This window comes from Mustela lutreola, chromosome 6 (assembly GCF_030435805.1).
Source record: "Mustela lutreola isolate mMusLut2 chromosome 6, mMusLut2.pri, whole genome shotgun sequence".
Taxonomy (NCBI): Eukaryota; Metazoa; Chordata; class Mammalia; order Carnivora; family Mustelidae; genus Mustela; species Mustela lutreola.
Window position 1 is genome coordinate 87,237,439 of NC_081295.1, and position 17,236 is coordinate 87,254,674.

Sequence of the window (17,236 nt, forward strand, 5' to 3'; positions counted from 1 at the left end):
GGTCTTGAAAAGGTGGGGGGTAGGAGGTTGGGGGAACAAGGTGGTGGTTATTAGGGAGGACATGTATTGCATGGAGCATTAGGTGTGGTGCAAAAACAATGAATACTGTTACGCTGAAAAGAAATTAAAAAAATAATAATTAAATTAAATTAAATTCAAAAAAAATTCTCACCACTGGTCATGAAGCTCTGCAGTCTTGTAGTCTTACCATTCTCTGACTTAGGTAGGATAAGATGAGTCTAAATTAGCGAGACTCCTGAATTGCACAATTTTAGAAAGAAATAGAACTAATTTTTATTTCACTTTAATTGTACACAGCAACCAAAATTAAGCTACAATATATTAACCCAACAGAACAGCTTGAAAGGGCCTGTGTAGAGTGGCTGGATTTCCACTGGGCTTTTATTCCTGAAGACTAATCACAGGGAATAGAAGGTATTTCTTAAAATCACCAAATATCTGAGGAAAATCTGCACCAGGAAAGCAACAATCGGCACAAAAACTTAAAAAAAGAAAAAAAAAAAAGCATAGCGGGGGGGAGCCAATCCAAATAATTGTCTTCAGAGTGAAAAGGGAGGACATTACAGACATTACATCAATAAACAAGAACAGACCTTCTCTCCCCATCTCTAGAATTTAAGCAGCCAGTGAAGAGAATGCACATGACACAACTGAAAAGCAAATTACCAATGCTGGAAGACTGAGCTAACAAATTTTTCAGAACTTAGAACCAAAATACAAAGAGATGGGAACTAGGAATGGACAATTATAATATTTGAAGGAGAGAAGTGATAGTTCTGGAAATACAAGTTCCAAAAAAGAGAAAATAAAAAGATGGACAGAAGGAAATGATTTTGTTCATTCTTAAAGATATTATCAACATGATGACCTGACCCTTGAGCTTGAATGTAAGAGTTTTCAGACTGAAGTGGCTGAATGAGACAAGAATACATGAATACATGAAAAAACAATCATGCCTACATGATCTGTTGATTCATTGATACAAAAAAAGAACAAAATCAAAAAATCCTAAAAGCTTCCAGAAAGGAAAAAAGAAAGGCATTTTCTACAAAGAAATAAGATCCAGATTGACACTGACATCTCTTCAGCAACACTGCAAATGAAGGGGCAATGGAGCAGTATCTTCACAGTTACAAGAGAAAGGAAATGTTTAAGCTGGGATTATCCTAGGCCCAGTCAAATTCCATTTAAAAATTTATTAAAGGATGATGACTAGCAAAAAGGAATCTAAGAAGTAGAGAAGAGTATAAGGAACAATGATGAGCAAAGTAATAAATATTAACTCAGGGACACATTTAAATAAATGCTATTAATAAAAATGATTAAAAACAACCCAGAATGCAGTTATCAGTTGGTCTCAACACTGGAAATGATAGGGGTCAGAAAGACAAAGTTAAGGTGTGCAAAGTGAGAGGCAGAGGGAAAAAGTTAAGATATTGAGAAAAAATACAAATGAGTTTAAATATCTGAACTTACAAATGAGTTTAAATATCTGAACTTACAAATGAGTTTAAATATCTGAACTTAAACTACACTGGGGCTGTTAAAGTACAATGTACACCTTCAGGGAGAAAATGGAAAGCAGCAGCAGCAGCAACAAGTATTGTCAAACCAACAAATAGCAACAAAGGAAAACAATAAAGTATGGTGAATGGAAAAAATAAATTAAGATCGAAGAATAGCTCCAAACATCATTATCATCATTGTGTATTATATTTATAAATATAAACAGGTCAAAGTACCCAGTTAAAGATCAGGGACTCTGAGTGTGGCTGGAAAAAAAAAGCCAGCTATATTTTATTTAGGTCATACTTAAAAACAAAATGTTGCAGGGTAGTTGAATTAAGAGATGGAGAAAGATAAACCAGATAAAGGCTAACAGAAAACAAAACAAAACAAAACAGCAAAAATAGTTTCAGAAAAAATGGGATATAAGGAAAAAAGTCTTAAAAAGGACAAAGAAGGCACCTGGATGGCTCAGTCAGTTAAGCATCCAACTCCTAATTTCAGGTCAGGTCATAATCTCAGGGTCGTGAGATCAAGCCCCACATTAGGCTCATGCTGTGCATGGAGCCTGCTTAAAATCCTCTCTCTCCGTTCCTCCCACCTCCCACTCTGCTCTCTCTTCTCTTCAAAAGATAGAATCCACTAAGAACACTTGAGCAGCCTGGATAAAAATGTTTGTCATCATCAGGTTGGGTGTCATTGCCAAGTCAGAGAACAAAACAAACCCCAGCCTTTGTAGAGCTTTTGTTCCAGTGGAAGACAGACTAAAACACTAACAAACAACAAAACTACACAGCATGTTGGATGGTGGTAAGTGCTAAAAAACTAAAACAAAACAGAGAAGGGTAAAAGGGAATGCAATTTCAAGTGCAGTTATCAAAGGCAAGCCTTACTGAGAAGGGAACATATGGGCAAGACAGCAAAGCTAAGGGGGCAATGATGCAGATTTCTGAAGGAAGACAATTCCAGGCCAGGGACCCAGCAAGAGCTGGAAGGGGAAGTGGGCTCAAGATGGATGAGCTCATTAATAGTGGAGAAAGAACCAGACATCCAGGAAACAGAAACTAAGGCTCCCTCCCTGAAGGACTTTAGGAAGTTTCAAAATAAAACACATGAGGTCAGCTTACTGAAAAATGACATAACCCAAAAGATTACTACAAGGAAGAGAATTTTAGAGATGTGTGACACACAGTCAAGGAGACCTGAATTTAATCTGGAGAGGTTATCGGATTGTGACTCTAACTGAAACAGCCAAAGCCTACTTGATTGCATTTCACTCACCGTAAAGGAAGACTGTCTTAACAGAGAAAGGCTTCGTTTGAGTAGGATTCAGAAAACAGCGGGGAGCCCACTTCCCCCTCTCTCTCTGCCTGCCTTCTGCCTACTTGTGATCTCTATCAAATAAATAAATAAAAATATTTAAAAAAATAAAAAAAATTAAAAATTAAAAAAAAGAAAACAGAGTTTGAGAGACAAAATGTGACTATGGGTTTCCAGCAAGGTCTACGGGAAAGGGTATACTGATGAGTGGAATTGAAAAATGGGCTTATTTAAAGGATACAGATCTTCCTCCATTTATAATAGGGCTCTGTCCAAGAAACCTACCACAAGTCGAAAATGCATTTAATACACCTAACTCACCAGACACCACATGTTAGTCTAGCCCACCTTCAGTGTGCTCTGAACCTGAAGGGGGGTAAATATCATCTGCCAGAAAGCCTGTTTTATAATAAAGTATTGACTACCTCATGTAATTTAAAAAATGGAATGGTTATATGGGGACAGAATGGCTGCAAGTGCATTGGTTACTGACCCTTGTGATCACATGGCTGGCTGGAAGCTGTGCCCACTGTCTCTGCCCAGCATCACAAGGGAGTACTCTACTGCAAATCACTAGCCCAGGAAAAGAGCAAAATGCAAAATTCAAAATAGGTTTTCTACTGAATGCCTATCACTTTCACACTACCCTAAAGTCAAAAAATCATAAGTTGAACCATCCTAAGCTGGGGACTGCCTGAACATTTTTCATTTTAATCATGAATATAGATGTATCTGGAGATTATGAGGTCACTGGAATCACCCAACTGATACAAGGATAAGAAAGCAACTGTAGGTAGAGGTAATTTCTCATATAGATTTCCTATAAGAGGAGAATGTCCTTATCAAAAGGGCCTGAGTGTCTAGTCCAAAGGAGACTTTTGCCAATATATGCTAATAAAATAGCATTCTGATTTATTCGGTATTGTCATGTGAATTTGGTTCTAATAGTCAATAGCCTCGAACTATCTGAATACATAGAAACACAAGGGACCTAGAAGTTAAGGGCCAAGCTTTGAAAAGTAGTTATTACTGTGAGATTGGGCTGGGTCAACCATTAGTAGGCCTCCTGGTGTCACCCATACCTCAGCCTTCATCCCTCTGGTCAGATGTTAGAAATGCTATATTGAAGGAAGAGCCCGGATGTAACAGTATGGCACTCCATTACCATGAGCCACACAGTACTGAGCAGTTACACGGTCCTCAGTTACACAGCCTGTAAAATGCAAGTAATAATGGCTCTTCTACCTCTCTGGTTTGTTTTAAGGCTCAAAATCTACATCTAAAATGAACAGCTATATAAGTAGAAGGTATTAATACTAGCATCATTGCATGTCCTGAAGCAATGAGTATATGATTGATACATTGAAGCACATTACCACAATTATCTGAAAATTGAAGACAAGATGAAAAACCACCAACCCACCGAATAAAATACAGGAAATCCTACCTCTCGGCAACTGGTTTGGCAATATTTTCAAAAATGGTCTCTTGGTTTGCACCCTGATCAAAAATCTTTTGAAATCTGCAAATATGAAAGTGGTAGTTATTGAAAAGCTGAGCTTCAAACACAATTGGATTAATATTTTTTTCCTAAAAGCTTTGCAAATTACTCCATATTTACATCACTGGGCTTACCTAACCTGACACAATGTTTGCCCTGTAGTCCTGACCACACAGCGCTGTTGTACCCCTGTATACAAATGGTGGGTAAACAGTATTGCTTTGACAAGATCTGCACAATAAATCCCTCTGAAAAACTGCAGCAGCTTTGAACCAAATAATAAACTGTGTGTTCTTTAGCCCTCAAGAGGGACAGTGTCTGCAACTGGCATCAAATTCAAATCCAGATAAGTATGTGAAATGGAAACCCAAGAACAGGATGTAAATAAGCCAGTGAACTTCTGATGTCTGACCTGTAAGGACAGAACGCAGCTGTGAAATGTATGATTATCGAACTTAGTTTTTAAATTGTGAACTGAGGTTGATTTTTCATCAGTAGGTGCTACATCCTGGTATCGGCCACTTAAACTCTCAGGGTAGTTTTGCCCCATTGGGTTGATCATGAATCAAAAGTCAAAAAGTAAATCCAGATGGGTCTGTAGGGAGATGTCTTTATCAGAATGCCAAGGCCAGGGGCGTGCAGTGGTGGAATGGTGTCGATGCTGCCTATCTCGCAATGGTGCGGTGACTGAGCTTAGTATGAGATCATGGGCACAGTGGGAAAATCAAGGTAACTTTTATAGTGTGATAAGTCGCTTACCGGCAGGAATGGCCCTCATTAAAACATCATGAAGGAAGTAAGAGGAAGAGGGAAACACATGGGGAGGTAAAGGAGGAGAGGGGCTGAAGGGGGAGCAAAAGAGAGAGAGAGAGAGAAGCATAAGGATATAGGGCAAAATGTTAACAATCAGTGAATCTCCCACCAAGGGTCCAAGAGAGGTTATACTGCATTATTCTTCCACCTCTTCTGCATGTTTAAAATTTTTCAAAAATAAAAAAAATAAGGGTGGTGTGGCTTTAAAGCAAAACCTTTAAAACAAACATATGTGAGCACATCCTAAGCAGCTTTCAGAATAGCTTAGGAACTTCTGGTCCATGGGTCTCACTTGTGACTCACAAGTGGGACACATGGTCTATTAAAGTAGAGACTACATGGGGACGCCTGGGTGGCTCAGTTGGTTAAGCATCTGTCTTTGGTTCAGGTCATGAACTCCGGGTCCTCGGACTGAGTCCAGCATTAGTCTCCCTGCTTGGTGGGGAGCCTGCTTCTCCCTTCTCCTCTGCCTGCTGCTTCCCCTGCTTGTGCTCTCTCTGACAAATAAAAAAATAAATAAATAAAATAAAAAATCTTTAGGGAAAAAAAAAAAAGTGGAGACTACAGGAGATGTGGGACTATTTTCATGACCCAGGAGTTCAGATGAATGTCTGGAGCTGGGCAGGAAATACAAAATGGAATGAAATTCATGGTCTTTAATCAACATTAACTTCAAAAGATCCTTAGAGCTTATCAACCTCCCTTTTGAAGAAGCAAATAATGAAACTATACAAAGAGAGGGATTGTCAGACACTCTGGCGACCAGGTCATTTAGCAGGCGAGATTATATCTTAGACAGCAGTATTTACCGGTTTGCTCAGAACACTCCTCAAAACCCTGCAGGTGCGTCACAGCTTCAGATATGAATGCTGACATAACACAGGGCTGCTCAAGCGCTCTTCAGAGCTCTACCTACTGTGATATCTGAGCACAGACCCAGCGGTGCTTTTGAGGATGATGGCGATCGGGCTGATTTGCTTCTTCAACCAGGCTGGCCATGCCTGAGTGAATCCATCAGCCATTGCCAACTCCACCCCCCTAAGTAATAGGAATTACATCGATCACCATGTAAACCCAAGAGATAGCAAGAGTTTCAGTAAATCATACGATGGTACTTAAAGACCAAATATCATCATCCCAAAATATTTAAGTTTATGTAATGTAGTTACCTAGTAATTTGAAAAGTCATTAAGGATCAGCTGGCATCTGAAAACCATGGAAGGACAAAATAGAATCAGAGAGTTTAAAGAGTTCCGTGGAATCTTTTCCAGAAAAGGAAGTTGAGGCCCAGGGAGAGAAAGCAATTTATTCACAGCCCTGGAGCTAATCAGTACCGCACCCTGAAACATAACTTCGGTGTCCTGATTCTGAGGAGGTCTTTTCAGTTATCAGGAAGTTGAGTAGGCTTTTTGTAAAATCTGTTTCGACCTTGGCATATGTTGACCTCTTCCCACCCCAAACCTGTTCTTCCTGGTCCTCCACATCCTGGTACAGAACAACTCCATCCTTCCAAACATGCAGCCCAAAGCCCTCAGGACATCCTGACTCCTCTCTTTCACCATTATACTCTCATTCCCACCCATTCACTAACTCTGTCACCTTTGACCTTCAAAATGCATCTAGAATCCAACTATTTCTCCACATTTCCACTTGCTACTACCGTGGCCCAAACTACCATAATTTCTTGCCTGGACTTCCTTCAAACAGACTGCTCTTACAGTCAATTTTTCAGGTGCCAGGACAAATGATCCTGCTAAAACCTAAGTGAAATTATTTCATTCTTCTGCTTAAAACCCTCCATTATCTTCCCAAAAGACATTGGGAGGGAAAAGCTTACAATGACTTTTCCCCCCAAACAATCCTTACAATGACTTCTAAGGCTCCCTAGGATTTGGCCACTCTGCTGCTCCATTAACCTTCTTCTTCTCCAGCCACACAGACCCCTTTAGTCTTCCTCAGACATGCCAGCACTCCCGTCTCTAAGACTTGTTCTTGGTTTTTCCTTGACCTGGAATCCCAATCCCTTCAATATCTGAATGTCTGACTTCCTCACCTCCTTTAAGCCTTTGCTCAAATATCACCCTCCTAGGATACCCTCCCTGACTGCCCTATGAAACACTCTATCCCTCTCCTTTGCGGCCCTTCTTCTTGGCACTCTTTATTACCCTTGCCTGCCTTATTTTTCTCTGTGGCACTTAACACTTTCTAATATACACTGTACTTAAGGGTCTGCCTATCTACCTCCTCTCACTAAAATGTAAGCCCCATAAAAGCTGGACCTTTGCTGCATTCTCTACTATGTTCCTAGCCATTAAAACAGCACATGGAAGACAGTCAATAAACATTTACTGATTGAATGAATGAATGTTCTTGGGACGAAACACCCTTAAGATGCTGAAATATTTATCTCTGAACATAGATATAAGTTAAATACCTTACTAATTTCTTGATTTAATGTGCAAAGCCAGGGACGCCTGGGTGGTTAAGTGGGTTAAAGCCTCTGCCTTCAGCTTAGGTCATGATCCCAGGGTTCTGGGATTGAGCCCTGCATCAGGTTCTCTGCTCAGCAAAGAGCCTGCTTTCCCTCCTTCTCTCTTTGCCTACCTCTCTGCCTGCCTGTGATCTCTGTCTGTCAAATAAATAAATAAAAATCTTTAAATAAATAAATAAAAATAAAATGCAAAGCCAATATTTTTAATCCAGAGATTTAGAAAGAATGAGTAAGATTTTTACAAAAGCAAATAACACATTTTCAATGAACAGATTTAAATGCACTGTTTCTATCTATATAATATAAAGAATACTTTGGAAAAGGACAATAGATAGAGACATGGCCAGTTGTTCCTAAGAATCACATAGAATCATGCTGAATAAAATGTTTCAGCAAACTGTGGCTTTATAAAAGGAGACTGACCCCGCTCAGCTGTCATGAAGTCATAGCCACTGAAGTATGTGGCATGCTTACATCAGTGGGGGAAGGCCCACTTCAGAAAAAGTAAGTCATGTATTATAAAGCTGTTCCTTAAAGAACAAAATGAAAGGCAATGAGGAGCCAAAAAGACAGGGTAAGCACACCTTACTATGCAGCCATGTGCTAGACACAAGAAGATGAGCTATAAAAGAAGATGGGGTAAATGAGACACAAAGGATAAACTGTCAAGACCAATGGGAATTTTATAAGACATAAGTAAATAAATATAAGAATTCAAGAGAAAACCATAAAAATATCTGGACTGGTTTTATGCAAAGGGCAAGGGCAAAAACAGTACGAAAACAGGGCCCAAGCCAAACAGCCCAGAAAGAAATGCAAGACAGCAATTAGGATTCCTTCCAGGGGACCCAGAAATCCACTACCTAAATTTAGGCAGAGATCAAATATGGCTTTGACTTGGGCTCAAACTTCTTCAAAAAGCCAAAAGTGGGGAAGAAAGAAAATAGCACAGACTGAAACCAGAGAATAAAGGCAGCATAAAGGAGCCCAAATCCCCCATTTCAAGGAGAATTTGGACTGGGACGCATAGGTGGCTCAGCCAGTTAAGCCACTGCCTTCGGCTCAGGTCATGATCCCAGGGTCCTGGGATAAAGTCCCAAATCAGGCTCCTTGCTCAGCGGAGAGACTGCTTTTCTCTCTGCGTCTGCTGCCACTCTGCCTGCTTGTGCGCTGGCACGCTCTCCCTCTCTCTCTCTGACAAATAAATAAATAAAATCTTAAAAAAAAAAAAAAAGAAGAAGAAGAAGAAGAGAATTTGGACAAAAGGCACTGACGACAATCCAGGGGTGCCTGTTGGTTATGTTTCGCCTGATCCCTATAGCTCAGCACTGTCCAAGAGAAATATAATGCAATCTGCACATGTGAGTATATATGCAATTTAACATTTTCCAGTAGCCACTTTTTTAAACAAAGAAACAGGTGAAATTAATTTTAAGAACCTATTTTTAATCCAATGTAACCCCAAACTTTATCATTTTAATATGCAATCAGTATGAAAAAATTCTTGAGATGTTTTACATTCTTTTTTTTTTTTTTCTTTCCCACACCAAGCCTTCAAAAATCCTCAATGTATTTTACACTTAGAGCACATCCCAGTTCAGGCTGGCAACATTTTAAGTACTTAAGAGCTACCTGTGGCTCGTGGCCACTACATGACACAGTAGAAATATGGAGAGTGCATATGGGCATATGAGACCCAGATATCATTTATGTTATAAAGAAAGCTCATGGATACAGCACACAGATTATACCTTGAGTTACTAACTTGAATAAAGTTTAGTCATACACTGAGCTTCCTATAAGTCCTAAATCATAGTGGGCCAAGGAGGAAAAGGACAACACTGGAGAAACAGATGTAACAAAGAAAGGCTGGGATTTGGGGACAGCATCTTAGACAGAGAGAAACACATCCTCAGGGTGCTGGGATGGCTCAGTTGGTTGAGCTTCTGCCTACAGCTCAGGTCATGATCCCACATCGGGCAGGCTCTCTGCTCAGCGGGGACCCTGCTTCTCTCTCTCCCTCTGCCTACTGCTCCCCCCCTGCTTGTGCGAGCACTCTCTCTCTCTCTCTCTCTCTCTCTGTGTCAAATAAATAAATAAATTCTTAGGAAAAAAAAAAGAAAAGAAAGGAAACACTCCCTCTTTTCAACTCTGGGCCCAGCAATGAAAAGGCAGCTTGAAATCTACTAGATGAGATAGAAAATAGGACCACATTCTTCCCAAGAAAATGGCACTAGTGATTTTACAGGGGATAATTAATGCACCACAAGAGTTAGTTCAATAGTGAAACAGAAACAAAGGCAAAAGAGAAACTTACTTAAATTTGTAGCTTTCTCGCTTGTTATTCACAAATCCATCTGCCAAATCACGAGGTAAGATAATTTCCAGGCTAGGGGTTAGTTTTTCATCTTCATCTATAGAGTAAATCTGCAAATGTGAAGACAGCAAATGAATATAGCATAGTAAAATTACAGCTTGAATTATGACCATGTTATTATGATAGATATTGTAATTGTATAAAAAATTGCACTCAAGATAAGTCATAACATAGTATAATTTGGATAATTTTCCTCTTTGAACTGTGCATAGACTCTGAAAAATATATGGAACAGAAAAAGAGGTAAAATCTAAATCAATGCTCTACCAAAGCTCAGGTCCTCTCTGAATGATCTACTATTCAAATTTGAGCATCTGAATGTCTCTGTTGTTGAGAAACTAATAGTTCTGAAAGCAGGACATTAATCTAAGTACTGCTTTGGAATTATGTACCAGAAATTAATATCATTCTATGAGGAATAAGCATTTCTGAGCATTTACAACGTGGCCGACATAGATCAAAGGACTAGGTCTGAGACTTCTCAGAGAGCTCACAAGAATGCTCTAATTCAAGTTATATTCAAAGCAGCCCAAGTTTCCATGAGACATATTCAGGATTTGATAAAAGACATGTGGTTTCAAAAGATATATATAATTCATGTCTTTGATGTCATCTTCAAGGTTCTCCTCCCAGCTCAGCCACTAATTAGCAAAGGACCTGGAAGAAATCACTTAACCTCTCTAAACTGATATGGAAATGAAGGGTCTTAACCAAGCACCTGTTCCACTGCAAATTCTCTGATTCTCTTCTTGGTTACCTACTCCTTTATTTATTGGCCAGGAAAATCATGGATTAAGCCTATAAAGAGGTCACGTGTAATAAAGAATAGCATGACTTGGTACCCAAAGACTGGTGTCCAACACTGAGCTCAATTTACCAGCTGTGTGACCAGCCACCACATTCAGAATCTCACTTCCTTTATACATAAAATGAGGAAAACAGAATTGCCTCCCTTACAAGATTGCTTTGGGGATAAATGATGTCATGGAACTGGAAGCATTTTGTAATGTACTATAAAAAATGTTAGTCATTAGATCGAGAGGTTCTTTTTGGTTTTTTTGTTTGTTTTGTTTTTTTAAAAGACTTTTTGTCTTTCACCAGGAAATAAAAGTCTTTCTAACAGGGAATACTTCCTGTTCAAGATTCATTTAGATGCTTGATTATGGAGGAAAAGTCATATTCTTAAACAAGTAAAAGCTTACCTAAATCTCCCAAAAGTAAATAATTTTCCTAAGCAGTTTTTTATTGAAACTTCTCACCTAAAATGTGAATAATTCATGCAGAAAAGTCATCCTGTAAAATAAAATTATTTGTAGAAAGTAATGGCATCAGGTCCGAGACTTTCCATAACTAGGCTTCTCAAGAGACATTTAAAAATTATATCCTGTAGGGCACTACACCAAAAAAAAAAAAAAAAAAAAAGTTAATGACTAGGCAGGTGAGTGAGTGAAAGGGGTGTGTTAAGACATGAAACATACAAGAGTGAGGTACTCCTTTCAATGCGAGTCACGGTGTTTTCAAAAATTCTGTAACACTCAGTGCTCCGAAGACAGAAAAGACCCTCTACCTCGCTGATTAAGCCATTCTTTGAGGCATTGAGAAATGTCCCTCTCAACCAGAAAATTTAGTTAGTCTAATAGATTGACTTTTTACCTTTAGTCATAACAATACTTATTTGAGACACAGTGGGGGTTTTTAGGCCCAGAAGGCAATTACAAGAAATGCAAGAATGAATGTGAACATGTTTTGAAATGTACTGAGCACTATACAAATGAAAAGCATGGCCGTTGTTAAAATTATCAGAGGTTTGTCTTATGCATCTTCTAAGTTACCATTCTAAAGATTATTATAATTTACTTTATATTACCTTAAGGAATAAGAATAATGAAGTAATGGAACCACAAAATGAAGAGGAAAGAAAGAAAAATACAGGGGTGCCTGGGTGGCTCAGTCAGTTAAGCATTTGCCTTTGGCTCATCATGATCTCAGGGTCCTGCCATCATGCCCTACATCAGACTCCCTGCCCAGCGGGGAGCCTGCTTCTCCTTCTTCCTCTGCCACTCTCTCTCAGTCTCCCTCTCTCAAATAAAATAAATAAATAAAATATTAAAAGAAAGAAAGAAAGAAACCAACCTTTGAATCACTCCTAGTTGAATGTCACAGGCAAAGAAACAACCATACATCTCCAGGAGCAAAAAGATCGGGTGTTAGAAGTGGGATTTCTAAGGGAGAGCAGGAATACACTAACTCAAAGTGTGTTCAGCTATGTTCTCTTATTTTTGTGTATGTGGCATAATGTTGCATCTTGGTAAGTATCTGCTATTTAAAAACATAGTAACACCTAAAAATACTTCCTGGAGTATCAAACAATCCACCCTACAGAATCTCACCAAAGAAATGCAAAAGGCAGCACAGTAAAATATCCAAACACTGCACTTTAAAAAAAGAGAAAGCTCAAAATAGCACCCAAGATTCTTCATCAACCCCCTATCATACTCCCTCTACCCCCTCACCCAACCAATCTTCTAATACTACCAAATCCAAACACCTGCTTCCCACTGCTGAATCTATGTAGACAAGCTCACTATTTTTGGCTAAGAACCTGAAGAGGTATGAAGGGACTTTACATATAAAACACGTGGTATACATGATTAACTTTTAAAAACCTTATTGTAAGTGAATATAAGAGGAGAGAAAATGCTAAAGTATCCATAGTTCCTTTCTATACTGTTTTATTCCTTTAAAAAAAAAGTCTATACTTTCTATGGAGTCTTCTCATGCATCTTATCCTCAGGTAGTCCATGAGTAAAAAACTTTTGATGATGATGATGACAAAGATGCCATATTCTTGCTCCAAATACATAAATAGCACAATGCAAAAGCTACATTATGATATACTATGATGTTACATATATATCATAGATATGGAATAGATATAAAATATTATTAATAATATACCCATTCCAGGCACTCATGAGTAAGATCCAGACTGCCCTTACCTAAGTTCTCACTTTGGGAGGCAAAATGTTAGGTCTTGAGAGCCAAGAACTGTAGAATAAAATCCTTCATTAAAATTTGGTTCTGCCACTCACTGGGTGGATGGCTTAACTGTATTATTTAACGTGAGACTCAGTCTCCTCATCTACAAAATGAGGAAAACTACATCGACCTTGCAGAGTTCTCCTGAGAATCAGAGATAATGCCGAATCTATGAATCTAAACGACTATGCTCTTTCTAGAGAGGGGGAAAAAAAAGTGTTTTGAAACATTTAAGAAGCACATCTCTTCTCAGGGCAAGGGCAAAATCTTAACCTTTTTGTACCTCTGAGCTTAGCACACTAGACGAAGCACCTAGTAAATACTCACTCAGTCGATGTTTACTGAATGAAAAGTATATATATGGATACATTTATATACTTTTAAAAATGTATGTATTTAAATATATAAATATATTTAAAATACATATATATGCTTTGAGATGCATAAATATGTATATCTGCAAGAAGTATTATGTCAAAGGTTCATGTTTGTGTCGCAGAAGGACGATGTAGTTAGGCAACAAATTCCTAAGGGCCCACCGTGCACAGAGCCACAGTCATAGGTGTTGAGTTTGTGTAACTACCTGCATCATCTGTAACATCTCAGACAGGTATGGACACATCTTCAGCTGGCACCTGCCGCTCGACTGAGAAAGACGTTTGGGCTTATGTGTGCGCAGAGTGTGCAGAGCTGCGTGACCGCTTGCCAGAAAGCAGCCAGAAGTGCGCAAGATGAGGCCCCGTGTGAGCGCGTACACGGGCACACCCGCCCGCGTCGGCCCCCGCGTGAACACGTGCGCCGGGCGCCTGTGTGGGGCTCTGTGCACAGCGTCCGCGTCCGCGCCCGCGGGGCGCTGCAGGGTGGGAGTGGCCCGGCTGTCTGCCCGCGTCCCTGACAGCGCGGCGTTCGTGTCTGCGTGGCCGTCGGGGCGGCGCCTTAACTGAGTATGCGGGACTCGGGTCGACATCCCGCGCCCGGCGCCAAACCCCCTTCCTAGCCTAGGCCCCCGCGTGCCGTCCCTCCCCTGCCTGGGGGGCCCCGCCGCGCCGGCGCCCTCCTTGCCCGTACCCCTTGTTGCTGCTTCCGGACAGTGGGCTTCACCCTCGCGAAAATCTGTATGGTCTGCTTCACCATCTCTTCTTGGCTCTGCACTGACCCTTGACCTCTCTCAGGAGGGGGCTCCTAAAACTTCTGACTCCCACCACTTCCGGCCAGCCGCAGCCTTAGCAACAGTAACTAGGGACACTACCCAAGGAGCACCGCGCCACCCAGGACCGCCTCCTCTCCCTAATTGGTTACGGACTGCAGAGGGGGCTGAAGGGAAGTCCCGAGGGGCGGGGTTGGGGCGGGGTTGGGGCGGGGTTGGGGCGGGGCCGAGTGGCCAGCGCTACGCACGCGCGGGGTCAAGGTCTGGGCACCAGGTTTAGCTCCACAGCTGGCCTACTTAGTGGTTAATGGGGTGACAACCACCATGCCCTGAACGATTCCTTAATCCATTCTTTCTCTGTGCCAACACCTCTTTTTAGCACTGAAGTCATTCCTTTTTTTTATTGTTCATTCATTGAAGAAATGTCACTTGATCTGTGACAAGCAGTATGCTGGCTGGGCGTTATCCTGAGCTAAGCACAACGGCTTCTGCCAACTTAGAGATCAGGGTCTGATGAAGGAGGCAGCTTTTCCACAGGAAGTTCCAAGTTATACCAGGACTGGGCACAAGATGCACCTCTTCTATCTCTGTCTTGGAAGAGGTCAAGACCTGAAGAGAGAGGGGCCGTTTGCCCTGCCGATGGCCCTGTCAGGATTGGCTGGGCTCCCCTGGGCAAGGTTAGTAGGAAGGTAAATTTGTGCAGTCACTATAGAAAACAGGATGGAGGTTCCTCAAAAACTGAAAAATGGAAGTGCCATGTGATCCGGCACTTCCACCTCTGGAAACATATCCAAAAGAATTGAAATCTGATGCCAAACAGATCACTGCTCACCCATAATTATTGCAGCATTAACCAGACATGGAAAAAAAACTTAAGTGTTCATCAGTGGATAAATGCCTAAAGGAAATGTGATATGGGCATATTTGAAGACTATTTAATATATTATTTCTCTTCTATGTATAATGGAATATTTTTCTGTCATTAAAAAAAAAGAATAAATGAAACAAGATGGGATCAGGAGGGAGACAAACCATAAGAGACTCAATCTCACAAAACAAACAGGGTTGCTGGGGGGAAGGGAGTAGGGAGAGGGTGGTGGGGTTGTGGACTTTGGGGAGGGTATGTGCTATGGTGAGTGCTGTGAAGTGTGTAAACCTGGCGATTCACAGACCTGTACCCCTGGGACTAATAATACATTATATGTTTATAAAAAATTTTTTAATTTAAAAAAAAGAAAGAAACAAGGAAATCTTGGCATTTACGGGTACACAGATGAAACTGGAGGGCATTATGCTAAGTGAAATAACTTAGAGAAAGCAAATAGTGTTTGATCTCACTTATCTGTAGAGTCTAAAAGAGCTGAACTCATAGAAACAGAGTAAAACAGGTAGCCAGGGGCTGGGGATGCAGAAAATGGGCAGATATTGGCCAAAGGTACAAACTTCCAGTCATAAGACAAATAAGTTCTGAGAATCTAATGTACAGCATGGTGACTATAGTTAAAAATATTGTGTTATATATTTAAAAGTTGCTAAGACAGTAAATCTTAAATATTCTTGCCAGAAAAATAGATGGTAATTATGTGAAATGATGGAGGTGTTATCTTTATCGTGTTAACAGTTTCACAGTACAGATGATCCCTGACTTACCATGGTTTAACCAATGATTTTTCGACTTTATGATGGTGCAAAAGCAATATGTATTCACTAAAAAATGTACTTAGAGTTATGAATTCTGTTCTTTTTCCAGGCTGGCAATATACAGTATCATGTTGTCTCATGATGCTAGGCAGTAGGAGGGAACCATAGTGAGCCCCAGATGATCATAAGGTTAAACAACCTATGTACTTAGAACTATTCTGTACCCATACAACCATTCTGTTTTTCATTTTCAGTGCATGATTCAATGCATTACACGAGATGATCAATACTCTGTTAAAAAATGGACTTCGTGTTAGGCAATTTTTCCCAACTGTAGGCTAATCTAAGTGTTCTGGCACATTTAAAGTAGGTAGGCTAGGCTAAGCTACAGATGTTTGGTGGGTTAGGTATGCTAAATGCATTCCAATTAATGATATTTTCAACTTAAGATAGGTTTATTGGGACATAACCCCATCAAAAACTGAGGAAGATCTATATATACATGGATCAGATTATCACATTGTACACCTTAAAACTTGTACATCAATTAACTCTCAATAAAGCTGAAAAATACATACTTACATACACGTATACATATATAAATACATAAGAAAGGGTGACTACCTTGGAAGACACTGTTAGCACATTAAAAAATGTTCAACATCATTATCAACCAGGAAAATATACCTTAAAACCAAAATGAGATGTCTCTACACATCTCTCAGAATGGCTACAATAAAAAATAGCAACAAAACCAGGTCCAACTGGGATACAGAGAGACTGAATCACACATACATTACTGGTGGGGATATAAAATGTAAAATGTATTGTGGATAATGGTGCAGCCATTCTAGAAAAACAGTTTGGCAGTTTCTTACAAAACTAATGATGCAACTACTGTAAGATCCAGCAATTATGCTCATGAGCATTTATCCCAAAGAAATGAAAACTTGTGCCTACATGAAAAACCAGTACTTAAATGCTCATAGCAGCATTATTTGTAATAGCTCCAAAATGGAAATGACCAGAATGTCCTTCAAACAGTGAATGGATTTAAAACAACAACAACAACAACAACAAAACTCTGTGGAATACTACTCAGCAATAAAAATGAAGGGACCACTAGTACATATAACAACTTGGATGAATTTCCAGAGAATTATGTTGAGTGAAAGAAGCCAGACTCAAAGTCAAATACGTATGATTCCATTTATATAACATTTTTGAAATGACAAAATTATAGAGATGAAGAGGAGATTAGTGGTTTCCAGGGGTTAGAGAGGAAGGGAGGGGGTAAGATGGCTATGGCTATAAAAGGATCCTGGTGATGGACTGTTTGTATCTTGGCTGTGGTGGTCACAGAAATCTGCATAGAATTTC

General features: G+C 40.0%; 1 protein-coding gene across 6 annotated transcripts in view; it reads right to left on the reverse strand.

Annotated features, from left to right (window-relative positions):
- The window catches only part of KIF6 (kinesin family member 6), a 518,420-nt gene that overhangs the window by 423,159 nt on the left and 78,025 nt on the right, over positions 1-17,236 (reverse strand). For 2 of the 6 annotated variants that reach the window (XM_059177860.1, XM_059177856.1), the window contains exons 1-3: positions 14,137-14,303; positions 9,970-10,079; positions 4,295-4,369 (exon numbers count right to left, since the gene is read on the reverse strand). In XM_059177860.1, coding sequence (XP_059033843.1) covers positions 4,295-4,369; positions 9,970-10,079; positions 14,137-14,202 — 251 coding nt within the window. In that variant the 5' untranslated portion in view covers positions 14,203-14,303. Of the gene's footprint in view, positions 1-4,294; positions 4,370-9,969; positions 10,080-14,136; positions 14,304-17,236 lie in introns of those variants that run through there. The other 4 variants (XM_059177857.1, XM_059177858.1, XM_059177861.1 and 1 more) reach the window with 2 other exon arrangements.